This window comes from Terrapene carolina, unplaced genomic scaffold (genome assembly GCF_002925995.2).
Source record: "Terrapene carolina triunguis isolate 2854851 unplaced genomic scaffold, T_m_triunguis-2.0 Scaffold48, whole genome shotgun sequence".
Taxonomy (NCBI): domain Eukaryota; kingdom Metazoa; phylum Chordata; order Testudines; family Emydidae; genus Terrapene; species Terrapene triunguis.
Genome location: NW_020664399.1, coordinates 1,361,537 through 1,376,341, shown reverse-complemented (window position 1 = coordinate 1,376,341; position 14,805 = coordinate 1,361,537). Strand labels below are relative to the sequence as shown.

The window sequence follows — 14,805 nt, the reverse complement described above, 5'->3', positions numbered from 1 at the left end:
TGCAAAGTCCTTATAATCAGGTTTGTAGCAGTGATGGAATAGACTGCTGGCTTATAAAGTCTCTCTCTCTTTTGGAAGGTTCTCAGCCCATAGTTCAAAATACTCCTTTTAGTTGTAAATCCACAGTCCAGCAAATCAGGGCAGGAAAGAGGCAAAATGGAGATATCTCAGGAGTCTTTTATATCCTCTGCCATGTGCATGGAATTTTACCATCTCAAACAAAGCTCACAGCCTCTGTTTGTGGAAAGTAACTGACCCAAGATGGAGTCCAGGCTCACATGAGCATATCACATGTCCTTGCATGCTTTGATAACTAATAGGGGCAGTCATTACCCATATTCTTGCTGAGGCATCCACAGGAAGGCTTACTGGGTGGGATGAGTTTCTTCTATGGCTCATTATTACAGTGAAGTATCCTTAATGGGCCATCAACACATAGCTGTCTATGCAAGCCTCCTTCAAAGAGGATTGCATCCTGCTCTCCAGGATGTAGGCTCTAACAACCTCCACCAATTCTGGACCCTACACTTCTCCACTGGCCTTCACCAGACCATGGTGCAATGCAGTCTGAAGGTCCAACCTCTCCTAATTTCCCCCACACCAAAGTGAATAACAACACAGGCTGAACCCTAGAAAAAATGGCTCCTGTCCCATCTACATGCTGCTCTGCCCCCACCAACGTGATGGGTTGGTACCCAATACCAATTGTTTTCTGTGCCGAATGCCAAGACACATTAAGAGGAGCTAGAGGTGCCAGCGCAGCCTGGATGGTGCAGAGCAAATGATGCCAGTCAATGGTGGCATATGAGGCACATATTACAAAATATTTCTATCCCTAACAAATGTATAATTTAATGGCTATTGCAAGCTTACCTTTTGAAAAGCAGTAGACCAACCCAGGAGCTAGAGCCATCACTGACTGTTGGCTCCTCCTGCAGCTACGCAGGGCCCGCCCCACGGGGCAGAGGGAAGGGCAGGAGCAGCACAGGGCGCAGCCCCCCTCAGTCTGAGTTTAACTGCTGCAATCCTCTCCTGAGACCACCCTGCGGTTAGCTCAGCGCCACCCTTAGGAAGTGGCTGAAGGCCGAGGGTGTGGTAAGTTGCCATGGTAACAAACCAGTTTTGTGAGGCATGCGCTTAGCCCTACCCCGGCATGAACCTCACCCAGCGCGACCATCTGCCAACTTTCCGGCCTTGCAGTTCCCTAGGGGTTAGGGTGACCAGACAGCAAATGTGAAAAATCAGGAGGGGGGGGGGGGGGGTAATAGGAGCCTATATAAGAAAAAGACCCAAAAATCGGGACTGTCCCTATAAAATCGGGACATCTGGTCACCCTACTAGGGGTGCCCCAGAGTTGTGACACTTACATCAAACCACAGTCTGCCCTTACATCCGGCTAGGTGTGTCACTACCATAACAGCGCATCTGCACAGCGCTCTCGGTAGCTTTGGGGCCCTCGGGCTCGGCCGTGCCTAGCGCCCGGGCTCAGGGGCCGCCCCGAGGGGAGCCCCCTTCCTCCCCGGGCCCAAGCCACGGAACCCAACCGGGGCAGCTTCCCCGCGGCCTCCCACCCCGATCCACGCGGTAGCGGGCGTCAGAGCAGATTTATGACACAATCGCTCCCCTTGTGACGGCGGCACCGTTACCCTGGTCTGGGCGGAGCCGGAGAGACACCCGGGGACTGGGCATTGCTGCCAGCAACGGCGAGGAAACGCTTCAGCTGCGCGCGCCCCTCCCGCGCGTGCTCCCCTCCCGGCACCTGCCTCGCGCAAGCCCCCCGGCTCCTCCCCCCAGCGGCTACCGGCCCCGCGGTGACGTCAGCCGGTGCCTGGCAGAGGGAGCCGCTGTGCGCGCGAAGCTCACCCCCGCCTCCCCCCGGGGCGCCGCGCCCTCGCCCCGCCCCCTCCCAGCTCGCACCCAGCAACCGCCACCAAGACATGGCGAGTGCGGGGTCGCCGCGGCAGCAGCAGGGCGCAGAGGCGGGCGGTGGCTGGGAGGTCCCCGGGGCTCGGAGCGCGGCGGCTGGGAGGCTCCAGCAGCAGCCGCCGGTGTCAGCGGCCGGAGATGAAGAGCCGGAGCAGGTGTCAGGCGGGGCCGCGTCCGCGCTGCTGGGGGAGACCGGGCTGGCGCTGGGCGGCTGCATCGCGGCTGCTCTGAGCTGGGAGAGGCCGCTCCGCAGCCTGGGCGGGTTCGTCTGCGCCAACCTGCTGTTCTGGTGAGAGAACCTGGGGGCGATGCCCCGCCCGGCCCCCGGGAGAGACCCGACACCCCCCCCCCCCCCCCCGCTCGGAAAGAGCTGCTCCCCCTCTGCGAACCTAGACCCCACCGCGCCGCGCTCCCCTGCAGACCTTCCCCGGGAGCAGAGCCGTGCCCGGTGCACTCTGTTTTCCGTTCTCTATGGGAGAGACCCCCGTCCCCTGTCTCTGTTAGGGCAGAGATACTCCCATGCACCTCCTCCCCTTATTCTCCTCCCACCCCATGAGGACAGTCTGCCCCCTTTCCATTCCTCTCCCCAATACACCTTATTCCCTCCCCCTTCCCACGCGGGAGACCCACCCCACTCTGCCCCTCCTGCCCTTGGGAGAGACCCCAGCCTTTCCTTAATATCGCCATGATATTCAAGGGAGAGATTCCTCAACACTTTATTCCCTTCCTTTCTCACCTTTCTGTCCAACATCCAGAGCTGAACAGCGTACAATGTTTCCTCCCTGCTTTTGTTTTCATCATTTTTTCCTTTCCCTTCCCTTCCCAACAAATCCATGCTATGGGGATTAGACTCACCCAGGCACCAAATATCATCTTCTGGGTTTGAGATAAAGGGGACACATGAATTCCAACACATTTTGGGGAGGGGAGAGAAGCTCATGAAATTAGACCCCAATCGGGAAATGAGCTCTGCACTAATAAAGTGGTCCACTGATGTGGAGTTGATAGCAAGGGGAGTGAGGCCATAGGCATAAAGTTAAGCATGTGTGTGTGTTGCAGAATCAGTAGCCTTATTTAAAAGCCTATTGCAGAATAAGGGCTTTCTGTATTTTGTGTCTTGTGCAGCAGCAAGCATATTGTTTGTGCTTGACTCAGTCTTTTCTAGTTGGTTTAGGTCAACTTTGTGTATAAACAAGGAAGATTTATAATTGAAATAGGCATGTTTGCATTGTGTTGCAAAACCACCCCGCATGCTCCACCCCCAAATCTTCATAATTTAACTAATTTATTCCCATAGGAATATTCTACACTTTTCTACTCATGTTTCAATTCTTCTTTGATCTGTGGTTGCACCAGTGCATAAAAAATCCCCACATCTATCACCATATCTTACATGTATTCTGTGTTCATACATCCAGCATCGTATATATACATATATTTCAGGGCTGAATCTTTTAATACAAGTGAGAATAGGGCACCAAATTATGTTTTCTCCCATAGGATCGTCCTCTTTCCTCCTCAGTAAGGCACGTAAGAGACAAAGCAAAAAAACAGGTGGATTATTGACAACTGCATTCAGTGCTGTATGACCTTGGAAATGTTCATTTTTTAAATAGTATGCAGTCCAAATCATAAGGAAAGAACTTGAGTATTTTCTTAAGCATCACACTACACAGGAAAATATTCTGTTGAATACAAAAATATAGGCCTGTGGTCGTTAATTAACTGGAATGTGGTGTCATTTGCTAATTTGAAAGGAGAGAAATGTTCTAGTGCCAAGGCTAGACTAAAGGGTTCTTTCCTGGCTTACGAGATAGGTGATACATAACTCATTTGAAGCCCAAACACTCCCAATTCATAACATACATTACTATACTTGCTATAGCAGGTAAGTCTCTTGCATTAAGAAAATAATTATAGAGTTGTGCCATCATTTTCTAGATCTGTCAGATCCAGTTTCTGCAACAATGGTTGCTTACAATCCGGAAGGGCCATAATGCCTTGTTGACCTGTTTTTAACCAAGCTGTGTAATAAAATGATGAAGGGTAGTATTGGTAATAGCACTAAAGCTGGTTAGGTTATAAGATAATTATATTAAATTCTGCATTTCAGGTAGAGATGGTTGCATTTGTTTAGAGCATCACAGGGCTTCCCATTTGTCATTGAGTTTGAGCATAACTGAGCATAAGGAATAGTCAGTTAGGATAAGGACATTTGGTCTGACCAGATCTGGGTTGAACCTGTAGATGGGTGCAACCGTTGTTACCTCTGCTCCTTTAATTAAAAAATGTTTGTTTGTGTTTTCTGTTGTACTCATGTATACTGTTGGTTTTGATGGTCTTATTGGCAGCTCGCATTCTACTGTATGGCTACTGATATTTAAGTGAAATGGTTCTGTCAGAATTTCTAGTTCATGCTACATTCCTAGTGCCAGAGAGAGCCAGGATGAAGAAAACCTGGCTTTCACTGCAGAGCAGTGCTTCTTGGGGCTTCATCCATTTTATTGTGCAGGGGGAATTGAGGGGTGGGGGTAAACTAGGAAAGATTCAGGGGTGTGAATGATAGCCAGTAGAACTATGTAATCCATGGTTAAAGTAGATTGGAACAGGAGTGGGATCTCTCACTGCATCAGCCAAAGGGGTGAGTGGGAAATCCGTTGCCACAACAGGCCAGATGGGGGTGGAGAGGAAGCTGTGGGGAAGCAGTCAGGGAGAATAGTCGGAGCGCTCTGTTTAATTCTAGCAGACAATGCTGTGCTTCCCCCACCCACCCCTCACCTCTGTATGTCATCACACATTTTATATCTGGGTGGAAGGAGTGTGCAGGCAGAGATTGGAAGCAATTGCAGCTCAACTACCATTCTGTTGCCTAGGGGTATAATCCCCACTCCCATTCCTGACCATACTTTCACAGGGGGTTGTTATGTTCACTCTGACTTTGTACAGGGGAGAAGATTTTAGTATGTATTGTTTAGATTGTGGCCTTCTTTTTGTAAACTCCTTGTAGTTTGACCCATTCTTATCTCTATTTTTTTTTAAACCCCATTTTTTGGCGGTGCGGGCCAAGGGACGTGCTGGCCGCCGCTTCCAGCAGCTCCCATTGGCCTGGAGCAGCGAACCACGGCCAGTGGGAGCCGCGATCGGCCGGACCTGCAGACGCGGCAGGTAAACAAACCGGCCCGGCCCACCAGGGGCTTTCCCTAAACAAGCGGTGTCCCAAGTTTGGGAAACACTGCTGTAGATGAATAAAAATGATGTAAATATCTTTTAATGGGTTTAAATGAGTATTGGACGGTGAGACACTTTATTCTTTTACTTCTCTGAAATTTCTTAAACCAATTAGTTTATATAATACCGCTATAGTATATTATCCATTCATTGTTTTGTTTCCAATTTTTTTATCCATGCATATACAGTAGTGTAATTTACAAGTGTAAATGGACTTACATTGTCACATTCAAAAGTTGCTGCTGTTTAGAAACACTGCTCACACAGTAAGGGTAAAATTGTTTGTGAGTAGTATAAGGGCCCTACCATCAATCAAACCATAACCCCGCCCCTTGACCCCGTAAGCCCCGCCCCTTGACCCCTTGATCCCTCCCATCTGTCCCCGGAAGTCCCACCCCATGGGGGTATTACTTCCGGGGTCAAGGTGCCACCTGACCGGAAGCAAGATGTGTCATGTGACCCCTCTAAGAACTCCCCCCACCCTCTACCAATCAGGAGGGGTTTCGTCCCGATAGGACCGCCCCGAGAGGAGATTTTGACCAATCAGGGTGACTTCCGGGGCGGGGGTGACCCGTCCGGAAGTGGGTCGTGTGATCCCTCTAAGAACTCCCCCCACTACCCTCTACCAATCAGGAGGGGTTTTGTGCCGAAAGGACCGCCCCGAGAGGAGATTTTGACCAATCAGGGTGACTTCTGGGGCGGGGGTGATCCGTCCGGAAGTGGGTCGTGTGACCCCACTAAGAACGCCTCCCAAGGCCCTCCGCCAATCAGAGTGCAGCACCATTACCCCATAAATCCCAGCGCCAGACAGAGGAGGCGGCCATCTCTTACCAAGGACATGTGTTTTCGAAATCGCGGAAAGGCTGCTGAGAGGAAACATGGACTCCTTCATCACCCCCGTGAGAACTTCGGACTTTGTTTTAGCCCCAACCGTCTTTGACCTTGTGTGGAGCAGGCGTTACATCAGCGACAGTTCCAAGGAGGACCCTTTGACCCAGCCATTGATGGATACGTCGGAACCCGACCCCGAAACCCTCATGAGAAAGCCCGATGAACGTGACGGCCTCTCTTTGTCCACCCCCTCAGAGGTGGAAGGCGATCGCGGCTCGGGGGAGGCACCGGCGGACAAAGCGAACGGAAAAGACGGCGCTCAGGTAAATGAATGCTTAAGAAGCGGCGGTCGAGGAGGGGTGGGTAATGGGGTAGGAACTGGGGGTTGCATAAATTAAAAAAAAAAAAAACAAGCAGTGGGGGGTGCTTACACGGTTTCTTTTCTGAAAATCTCTCAACAGGTCGACGATGCCTTTTTAGAGGCCTTTAAGAACTTACACATTGGAAGCCCTGTGGGAGTAAACATATCGTGCGTCAGCTGCTTTTGCTCATGTCTGAGACACAGATCTCAAGCCGAAAAGGACAAAATGGAAGAATGAACCATCTGAGACTCCCTTATGGTAGGGGTCATGGCATCCATTTTATAGGTGGCTGTAAAAGGTCGTGTTAAACCAGGCGATTAATAAAACTTATTTAAATGTGTCAATATGAATGTGTCCCCTTTCATACTCGTGGTAGTAAAAGACAGTACCAGTAACAGTCATGTCTGCACAGATGGCGCTGTTAAAGAAAATATATTACGCCCCCGGGGAAGTTGAGAGCTTCGGCGGGGTCAACCCTCTTTTTCAAACGGCCAGAAAGCATAGAAAAACTTTAAACAGAAGACAGGTAACAGCATGGCTTTCAGACCAGGATGCTTACACTTTACACAAACCGGCTCGAATACGTTTTAAAAGAAACAAGACCATTGTTTCAGAGGTGGATGCGCAGTGGCAGACAGATTTGGTGGATATGCACCAGTTCTCCAAACACAACAGCGGTTTTAAGTACATCTTAACAGTGATAGACATTCTATCCAAATATGCCTGGGCCTTAGGCCTAAAAGACAAGACGAGTGGTGAGGTATCCAAGGCCTTTAAAGCTATTTTCAGTGAAGGTCGCGTGCCTCAAAAATTACAAACCGATCGGGGGAAAGAATTTTTAAACAAACCTTTAAGTGGATTGTTAAAGCGGCATGGAGTTCACCATTTTGTTACCAATAATGAAGTCAAAGCAGGGGTTGTGGAGCAATTTAACAGAACTTTAAAAACTAGGATGTGGAGATATTTTACAGCCCATAACACCTTTCGCTACATTGACGTCTTACCTGACTTTATAAAGAGTTACAACCAGAGCTTTCACAGAACTATACGTACCAGACCCGTTGATGTTAACCCTTCAAATTCTCTGAAGGTATGGAAAACGGTTTACGGAGATGATTTTAAAATAAAACCGGTTGTTGCCCCTTTTAGAAAAGGTGACCACATGAGACTATCTAAAACCAAAGGCGCTTTTGAAAAAGGTTATGAACAGACGTTTACCGATGAGATATTCATAGTGGATGAAGCCTTAACCAGGGGCCAGAGACCTGTATACCGCTTAAAAGATTACGAGGGTGAGGCAGTTATTGGATCTTTTTACCCTGAAGAATTACAAAAAGTAAACCACAAACGAGACAGGATTTACAGGATTGAAAAAGTTCTAGCAGAGAAAGGAAAAGGGAGAAAAAAGCAGCTACTGGTGAAATGGTTGGGGTGGCCTGATAAGTTTAACAGCTGGGTGGAAGCTTCTCAACTCTGTGACATCTAGACACGAACAAACAAACAAACAAAAGATTCCTTCTGCAAGGACAGAGAGAGAGAAAAATGAGTGACGGAGGGTTTTACATTACTTTGCCCAGCAATGCCAGCTCTGCAGTTTTTCCCCAAAACACCATCTCGAACTTTACAATACGGCTAATTAAGCCCTTGGATCTCCCGGGTGCCTGGGACGTGGGGTTAGTGGAAATACAATACCCGCACAGCTGGAATACTATCAACGAAGACACCCCTTTCGAAATCACCTTTGGAGCTACAACGTGGAATTTCATCCTACGACGAGGTTATTACTCGACCATACCCGAATTACTGGAGCATATGAACAGCAACGTGGCTCGGCATCCCGGACCGCCTGAGGTGGTCATGAACTACGACCCTGTGGGTAGAAAAGTGAGACTTAAATCTACCGATTTTATGTACGTGTTTTCTACTGGCGGGGAGCTAGCTAACATTCTGGGTTTGGGCCACAAATGCAACGTCCAAAAATTCCCCTTCTTGGCAGACATCACAGGAGGTTTTAACTCCTTGTATGTATACACGGATATCGTAGAACACCAGTTTGTGGGGGACTTTTCTGTTCCCCTGTTACGCTGCGTCCCTGTCCGAGGAAGGAACAACGAGTTTACCATCACCTACGACAAACCTCATTACGTCCCTGTCAGTAAACACCACATCGACACCATCACCATTGAAATAAAGACAGATCAGAACAGAGATGTCTCATTTCGCTTCGGCAAGGTGATCGTCAAGCTGCATCTGCGGCCGCGGAGAGAGCGAGGTTTCTAAAAGAAAGCAAAACCCTATTATGGTGATCCCAAAAAATTATGGCGACCCCACCATCTACAGGAACTATTACAAAGCCCAGGCTGGATACGCCCTTCCTGGATATCATGGGGCCCCCGTGATGTACGGGGCGGGTGTGGGTGGAATATTTCATAGCCTCTTTCGAAAAGCCGTACCGCTTTTGAGGAGGGGGCTAGAGATTATTAAACTCCACGTAAAAACCGCCGCTCAAAACATAGCTAAAGATGTGGTAGGTCATGTCTCCCGTGCTGTTCTGGAGAAGGTGGGGAATACAGCTTCACAGGAAGGATCGGGGCTGATGTACATTAAAAGGAGGAAGAGAAAGAGAAATACGTCATACCCGCGACGCACAGGTCCCCCGAAACCCTTTAAAAGAAGGGCTTTGACACGCGGGGCCGGCCATAAGCGAAAGTCCAAGAGGAAGCCTGGGCGAAAGAGGAGATGCGCTCTGCCTGGTAAAAGAGACATATTTTAATCAACATGGCTTTTGTTCACTGCGGGTCTGAAGAGTGCACCAAATCCGAACTAGACTTGTTTCAAATAGCCCCTACGCAGACCAGCATCGAGAAAAGCATCTACATCGAGGTGCCGCCTCTATCGGCCATTACGGAGTCTGCCCCCATTGACTTTTTTATAGCAGGGAATGGCATAGATTATATGGATTTAAACAACACGCTGCTGTACCTGTGTTGCAAGATTGTAAAAGGAGACGGAACTGAACTCGCCGCGGACGCCGAAGTGGGTCTGGTGAATTACCCCGTGGCCTCTATTTTCAGTCAGTTGGATGTCACGCTGGGAGACCGCCTCATAAGCCAAAGCAACAACTGCTACCCTTACAGGGCCTTTATAGAATCGGTGCTCAATTACAGCGACGACACCCTCGCCACGCAATTTTCCCACCGGCCTGTTTTACAAAGACACTGCTGGACAACATGAAGAAACAGAGTCGGATGGAGAGAATCTAGGGTTTGTGAGGCGTGCAAAGCTGACGGCCGAGAGCAGAACGGTAGAGCTGCTGGGCCATTTACATAGCGACCTGTTTTTTCAAGAAAAACTTTTGTTAAATGGAGCGGATGTGAAAATTAAACTGACGCGCAGTAAAGACGCTTTCTGTTTAATGGGCAGTGCGGCTGAAGGCTTTAAACTGCGCATTGTATCAGCGTCCCTTTTTGTGAAGTAAGTACGGGTGGCCCCGGGAGTCCGTCTGGGGCACGCGGAGGCCCTGCTTACCGCTAATGCTAAATACCCCGTGGACCGTGTGGGAATGAAAGTGTTTTAGCATCCCCGCGGGCAGCAGGGTCAGTAACCAGGAGAACCTGTTCTTGGGACAGTTACCCAAAATGCTTGTCTTAGGGTTTGTGGATAACGATGCCTTTAGCGGAAGTTACGCTAAAAATCCCTTTCATTTTAAACATTACGATATTAATTTTGTGGCCTTGTATGTGGATGGTGAACAGATACCGACCAAGCCTCTGCAACCGGACTTCGAGGCAGGACGCTGCATGAGAGAATACATGAATTTGGTACAGACAGCTGGTAAACACATGAAAGATCATTCTCTGTTAATCGACCGTGAGGAGTTTGCATAGGGTTACACCTTGTTTGCCTTTGACCTGTCTCCCGACCAGGAATGCGCTGATCACTATTCCCTGATTAAAACCGGGAACCTGAGAGCAGAAATACGTTTTGGGAAGGCTTTAACGGTTACCGTCAATATGATTGTATATGGGGTTTTTGACAATGTCATAGAAATAAATCAGAGGAGAAATGTTCTGTTTGACTACATGTGAACATGGACACGGTGCAGCTCTCACGTGTCTTATCAACGGACCCTTACACGAAAAATAATTTCTTAGATGTGTTCCCTTGTGATTGGCTCCCAGGAGGCAAGCTGTCTCAGAGACCCCTAGGCTTGGTGGTGAACACGCATCCACACAACCAACCAGGTGAACACTGGCTCACCTTGTATCTGGCGGAGTGTAACCGTGGAGAGTTTTTTGACTCATATGGGCACCCCCCGAACAGTGTGGTGTTTCCTAAAAGCATTATGAAATTTTTAAACAAAAATGCCACAGACATGGTGTCAAGGCTGGATCCCCACTTTGAACTTTAGGGTTCAAATGTAGGGGCCTGCATAAAAACGTCTAAGCTTATCTACCAGCTTAGCTTTGGTCCGCTGCCACCATCACAAGAATTCCCTCCCTGGGAAGCCTTGAGAAACCTTTCACCAATTCCCTGGTGAACACAGATCCAAACCCCCTTGGATCTTAAAACAAGGAGAAGTTAACCATCCCCCCTCCTTCCTTCCACCCTCCTTTCACCAACTCCTGGTGAATACAGATCCAAACCCCCTTGGATCTTAAAACAAGGAGAAATCAATCTGGTTCTTAAAAAAAGAAGGCTTTTAATTAAAGAAAAAGGTAAAAATCATCTCTGTAAAATCAGTATGGAAAATACTTTACAGGGTAATCAAACTTAAAGAGCTCAGAGGACCCCCCTCTGTCTTAGGTTCAAAGTACAGCAAACAAAGATACACACTCTGGTAAAAAGGTACATTTACAAGTTGAGAAAACAAAGTAAATCTAAGACGCCTTGCTGTCTTTTTACTTACTAGTTTGAAATAGGAGAGACTTGTTTAGAAAGATGGGGAGAACCTGGATTGATGTCTGGTCCCTCTCAGTCCCAAGAGCGAACCACCCCTTAAAACAAAGAGCACACACAAAAGCCTTTCCCCCCCCAAGATTTGAAAGTATCTTGTCTCCTTATTGGTCCTTGGGTCAGGTGTCAGCCAGGTTACCCGAGCTTCTTAACCCTTTCCAGGTAAAAGGATTTGGAGTCTCTGTACACAGAGAGCTGTTACCCTTCCCTTTATAGTTATGACACATGGTGTTTCACAATAGACAATTACAAGACCCCCGCTCCGTCGCCTGCGGCTATCACTGCGTGTTTTTCTTACATCATCGTAGCAAGGGTTTATCTTTTGATCGGATTTTAAATTTGTATTCTAACGACTTAGTGCAAAACGACCGGATGGTGATGAATTTTGTAAAAAGTAAGTTTAAATTCTTGGGCATGCCTAGCCTTGCTCAAAACATGTTTCAACAAGCCCAGACATGTGTATCTTGCAATGATTTTCATAGCCATGTTACCCAATAAAGCACCCCAGGTGAGGGGTTTAAAGACAAATGATGTTTGGTGTGTTTTTTGTTTGTTTGTTTTTTTAAAAAAACCAATTGAGGAAAAAGTACACATTCTAAATTTTAAAAAACAACAACTGGTAATGTTTTGCTTTAAATAAAACATTTCTATAATTTAAAAACAAAAATCTGTGTACCAAGGGGTCAAGGGGCGGGGCTTAAGAGGTCAAGGGGCGGTGTTAGGGTTTGATTGATGGTAGGGCCCTTATACTACTTTTGTGGCACAGTTAATTTTACCTCTGCAAATATGCATACTTTTGTTAGACATTTTACGGGGGAAAGAATGATTCTGTATATATGTGTGGATGTGTGTATATATTGTATTTATTTGTGTGTGTGTGTGTGTGTGTGTAAAATGCATCATATTGCTGCAATTATGGCTTACGTTACCTAGAGACATGACAGATAAGGATTTATATGGCTTACAGTCCGCTGTGGGATAAAGTGATCTGCCTCAATGTGACTTTGTGCACTACTCAGAGTGAGCAAGAGTCCATGAAAGTTGTTGACAGTAACACTACATTAAACATTAATTGACATGAGGAAGTATATCTGCATTTACACAGCTTCTATATTGGACAGGGTGGAGGGTGGGTGAGCTGGCTAGACTTCTCAAGAAAAAACAAGTGTAATCTTCTTGTTTGTTTTTTTGTGCTTTTATTTTTTTTTTTTTTGGTCATTATGTGAAGCCTCTTTGTTCATCTCCTGAAAGAGTGCAGTGACACAAATATCGGAAGAGGAAGCAGCAATTCATCATCCATCCGAAGTGTCTGTATGCATGGAGACTATGCTAAGAAAGTTTTTCCACCTGATACCATGAAATCGAACTTACTCCTGGGGGAATTCTACACCACTTTGCATGTGCAGAATTCATGTCCCCCATAGAAAAAACAGCTGGAGAGGTGCTACAGTCATACCTTTCGCTCACCAGGGGCTGCTATGGTGCCAGGACAGAGGGCAGCCTGCTCACAGGCTGGCTCAGCCGGCTGAAGAGCGGGAGTGGCAGTGTCTGTGTTCCTCACAGCGTCCTGCCTGCAGGGCTAGGTGAGGAGGCACAGGATATGGAGGGACAGACAGAACGGGGCACACAGAGCTGCTGGGGGCTCACATAGACTGGGGTTCAAAAGTGCTCTGGGGGGACAGACTGGAGCGGGGGCACAGGAGCTAGTGGGTGACAGCATTGAGCCAGGGGCTGAGTGGGGGTGCAGGGACACATGGGGAGGAGGGTGGCTGAGTGGGAGTGCAGGACAACCTGGGGATGGGAGGGAGGGGTGCAGGGCCATATGGAGAGGAGGGTCCAGGCTCCTTCCCAGCAATTGCTTCTCTCTCCCTCAGCTCTTCCATTACCCCACTCGTCCAAACCTCTGCATTGCTTATGAGGGGTGTGGGAATACGTTTCTGTATTGCAGTTTAAATGAATTATTGCTCAAAGTTCTGTATTAATATGCCTAGTAAGGAATCTATTTGTCAAAAAACATTTCCTGAACCTTTTTTGTTGTCTGTATTGTTACAGACATACTTGCTGACAGGTATTTTGAAATAAATTACCCAAATAATTTCACCCCAGCCCCTTGTCCTGAGCCCCTTCCTGCACACCACACCCCCTCACATACTCCGCACCCCAACCCCCTCCCCCAGCCCTACATTCATGGCCCTGCATACAATTTCCCCACCCAGATGTGGCCTTTAGGCCAAAAAGTTTGCCCACCCCTGATATATGTTGATAAAGTATTTGATATGCATTAAGACTTTGATTAAAGGAAAGTGGATTCTTCTCCTTATTTGAAATCTTCTAATAATACTTGGCATTTATAGTGCTGTCTGTGCAAATATCTCAAAGCAATTTACTGATGATTTTTAGGTCTGAACACTCCTGTGAGGTAGGCAGATATTGCTGGGCTAGATTTTCAAATGTGTGCACACACACTGTAAACAACCTCGCTGGTACATGCCTATAGGCAAGTCACATATACACAAGGATTTGCATGCCTGTATTGGAATGTGCGCACACACTATATGCAGATCTGCTCTTTATTTTAATGTTATGAGGAAGAAACTGAGCTACTTGACCTGGTGGCTAGAGCCCAAATTTTTAAAGAGAGGTATGTGCCCTTCCATATGCCCTCATGTAGCATGCTATCTCTTCCTTCTACAAAAATGCACATACATATTTGAGGAGGGGAATTGCATGTTTCAATCTGGTATGTACAGAGTCGTTCATAGCCACCCTAGAAAATTTGGTCTTCTATGACTTCCCCATTGTCACCCAGGAAGTTTTTATCAGAGCAGGGAACAGAACCTAGTATCCCAAGTCTCAGGCTATCCTCTAACCACAAAACAACCCTTTCTTTTTGGCCTTGCCTACATGAGGAGATGTTGTGCTTAAACATGATTTGTATCACTTTAGTTAGCTGATGTGATGCTGACCACGACTTTGCAGTTGGTGTAGACAAGAATAAGTCATGTTCAGCATCATGTCAGCTAACTCGACTTTTTAAAAATTGAGCTAAGATTTCCTGGTATAGAGGAGGCTCATCAGAATAAAATCCTCCCTGGCACACATTTTTGTACCAAGGAACCTCCATAGTACTCCTGTATGCAGGAGAGGTAGGTACGTTTGGCTGCTAATGGGATCCTCTTCACTCCTTGCACACAAGTCTGTGTGCTGGCTCTGAATATGCTGGTATGCTTAGGCAGGCCAGAGAGGGGACACTGGATCCACACTTAGGCATAGCTCCCCCAAAGGGTTTAGTGAAGGATAGCATCCTTTATTCCAGTCTATAGTTAAAAGTAATGGCCGTGGAGGAGCTGCACAATAATCCTGCTGCCTAATCTGGGTTGGGATGGTTGTTTCTCCCCTCCACTCCTTCCCTGTTCAGTTCCTTGCATAAAGATGACGATAGTTTTTGGTGTGATGATAGGGTGTGAATTTCCTCCAAATGATCATCTACATCACTCCCCAA

At 47.5% G+C, this 14,805-nt stretch overlaps 1 protein-coding gene across 1 annotated transcript in view; it reads left to right on the top strand.

Moving 5' to 3' along the window:
• Positions 1-1,917: 1,917 nt before the first annotated feature.
• RETREG1 (reticulophagy regulator 1) overlaps positions 1,918-14,805 on the top strand; it is a 149,605-nt gene continuing 136,717 nt past the window's right edge. The window contains exon 1 of the mRNA XM_024209989.1: positions 1,918-2,215. Within this exon, the coding sequence (XP_024065757.1) occupies positions 1,938-2,215 (278 nt within the window). The 5' untranslated portion in view covers positions 1,918-1,937. The remainder of the gene's footprint in view (positions 2,216-14,805) is intronic.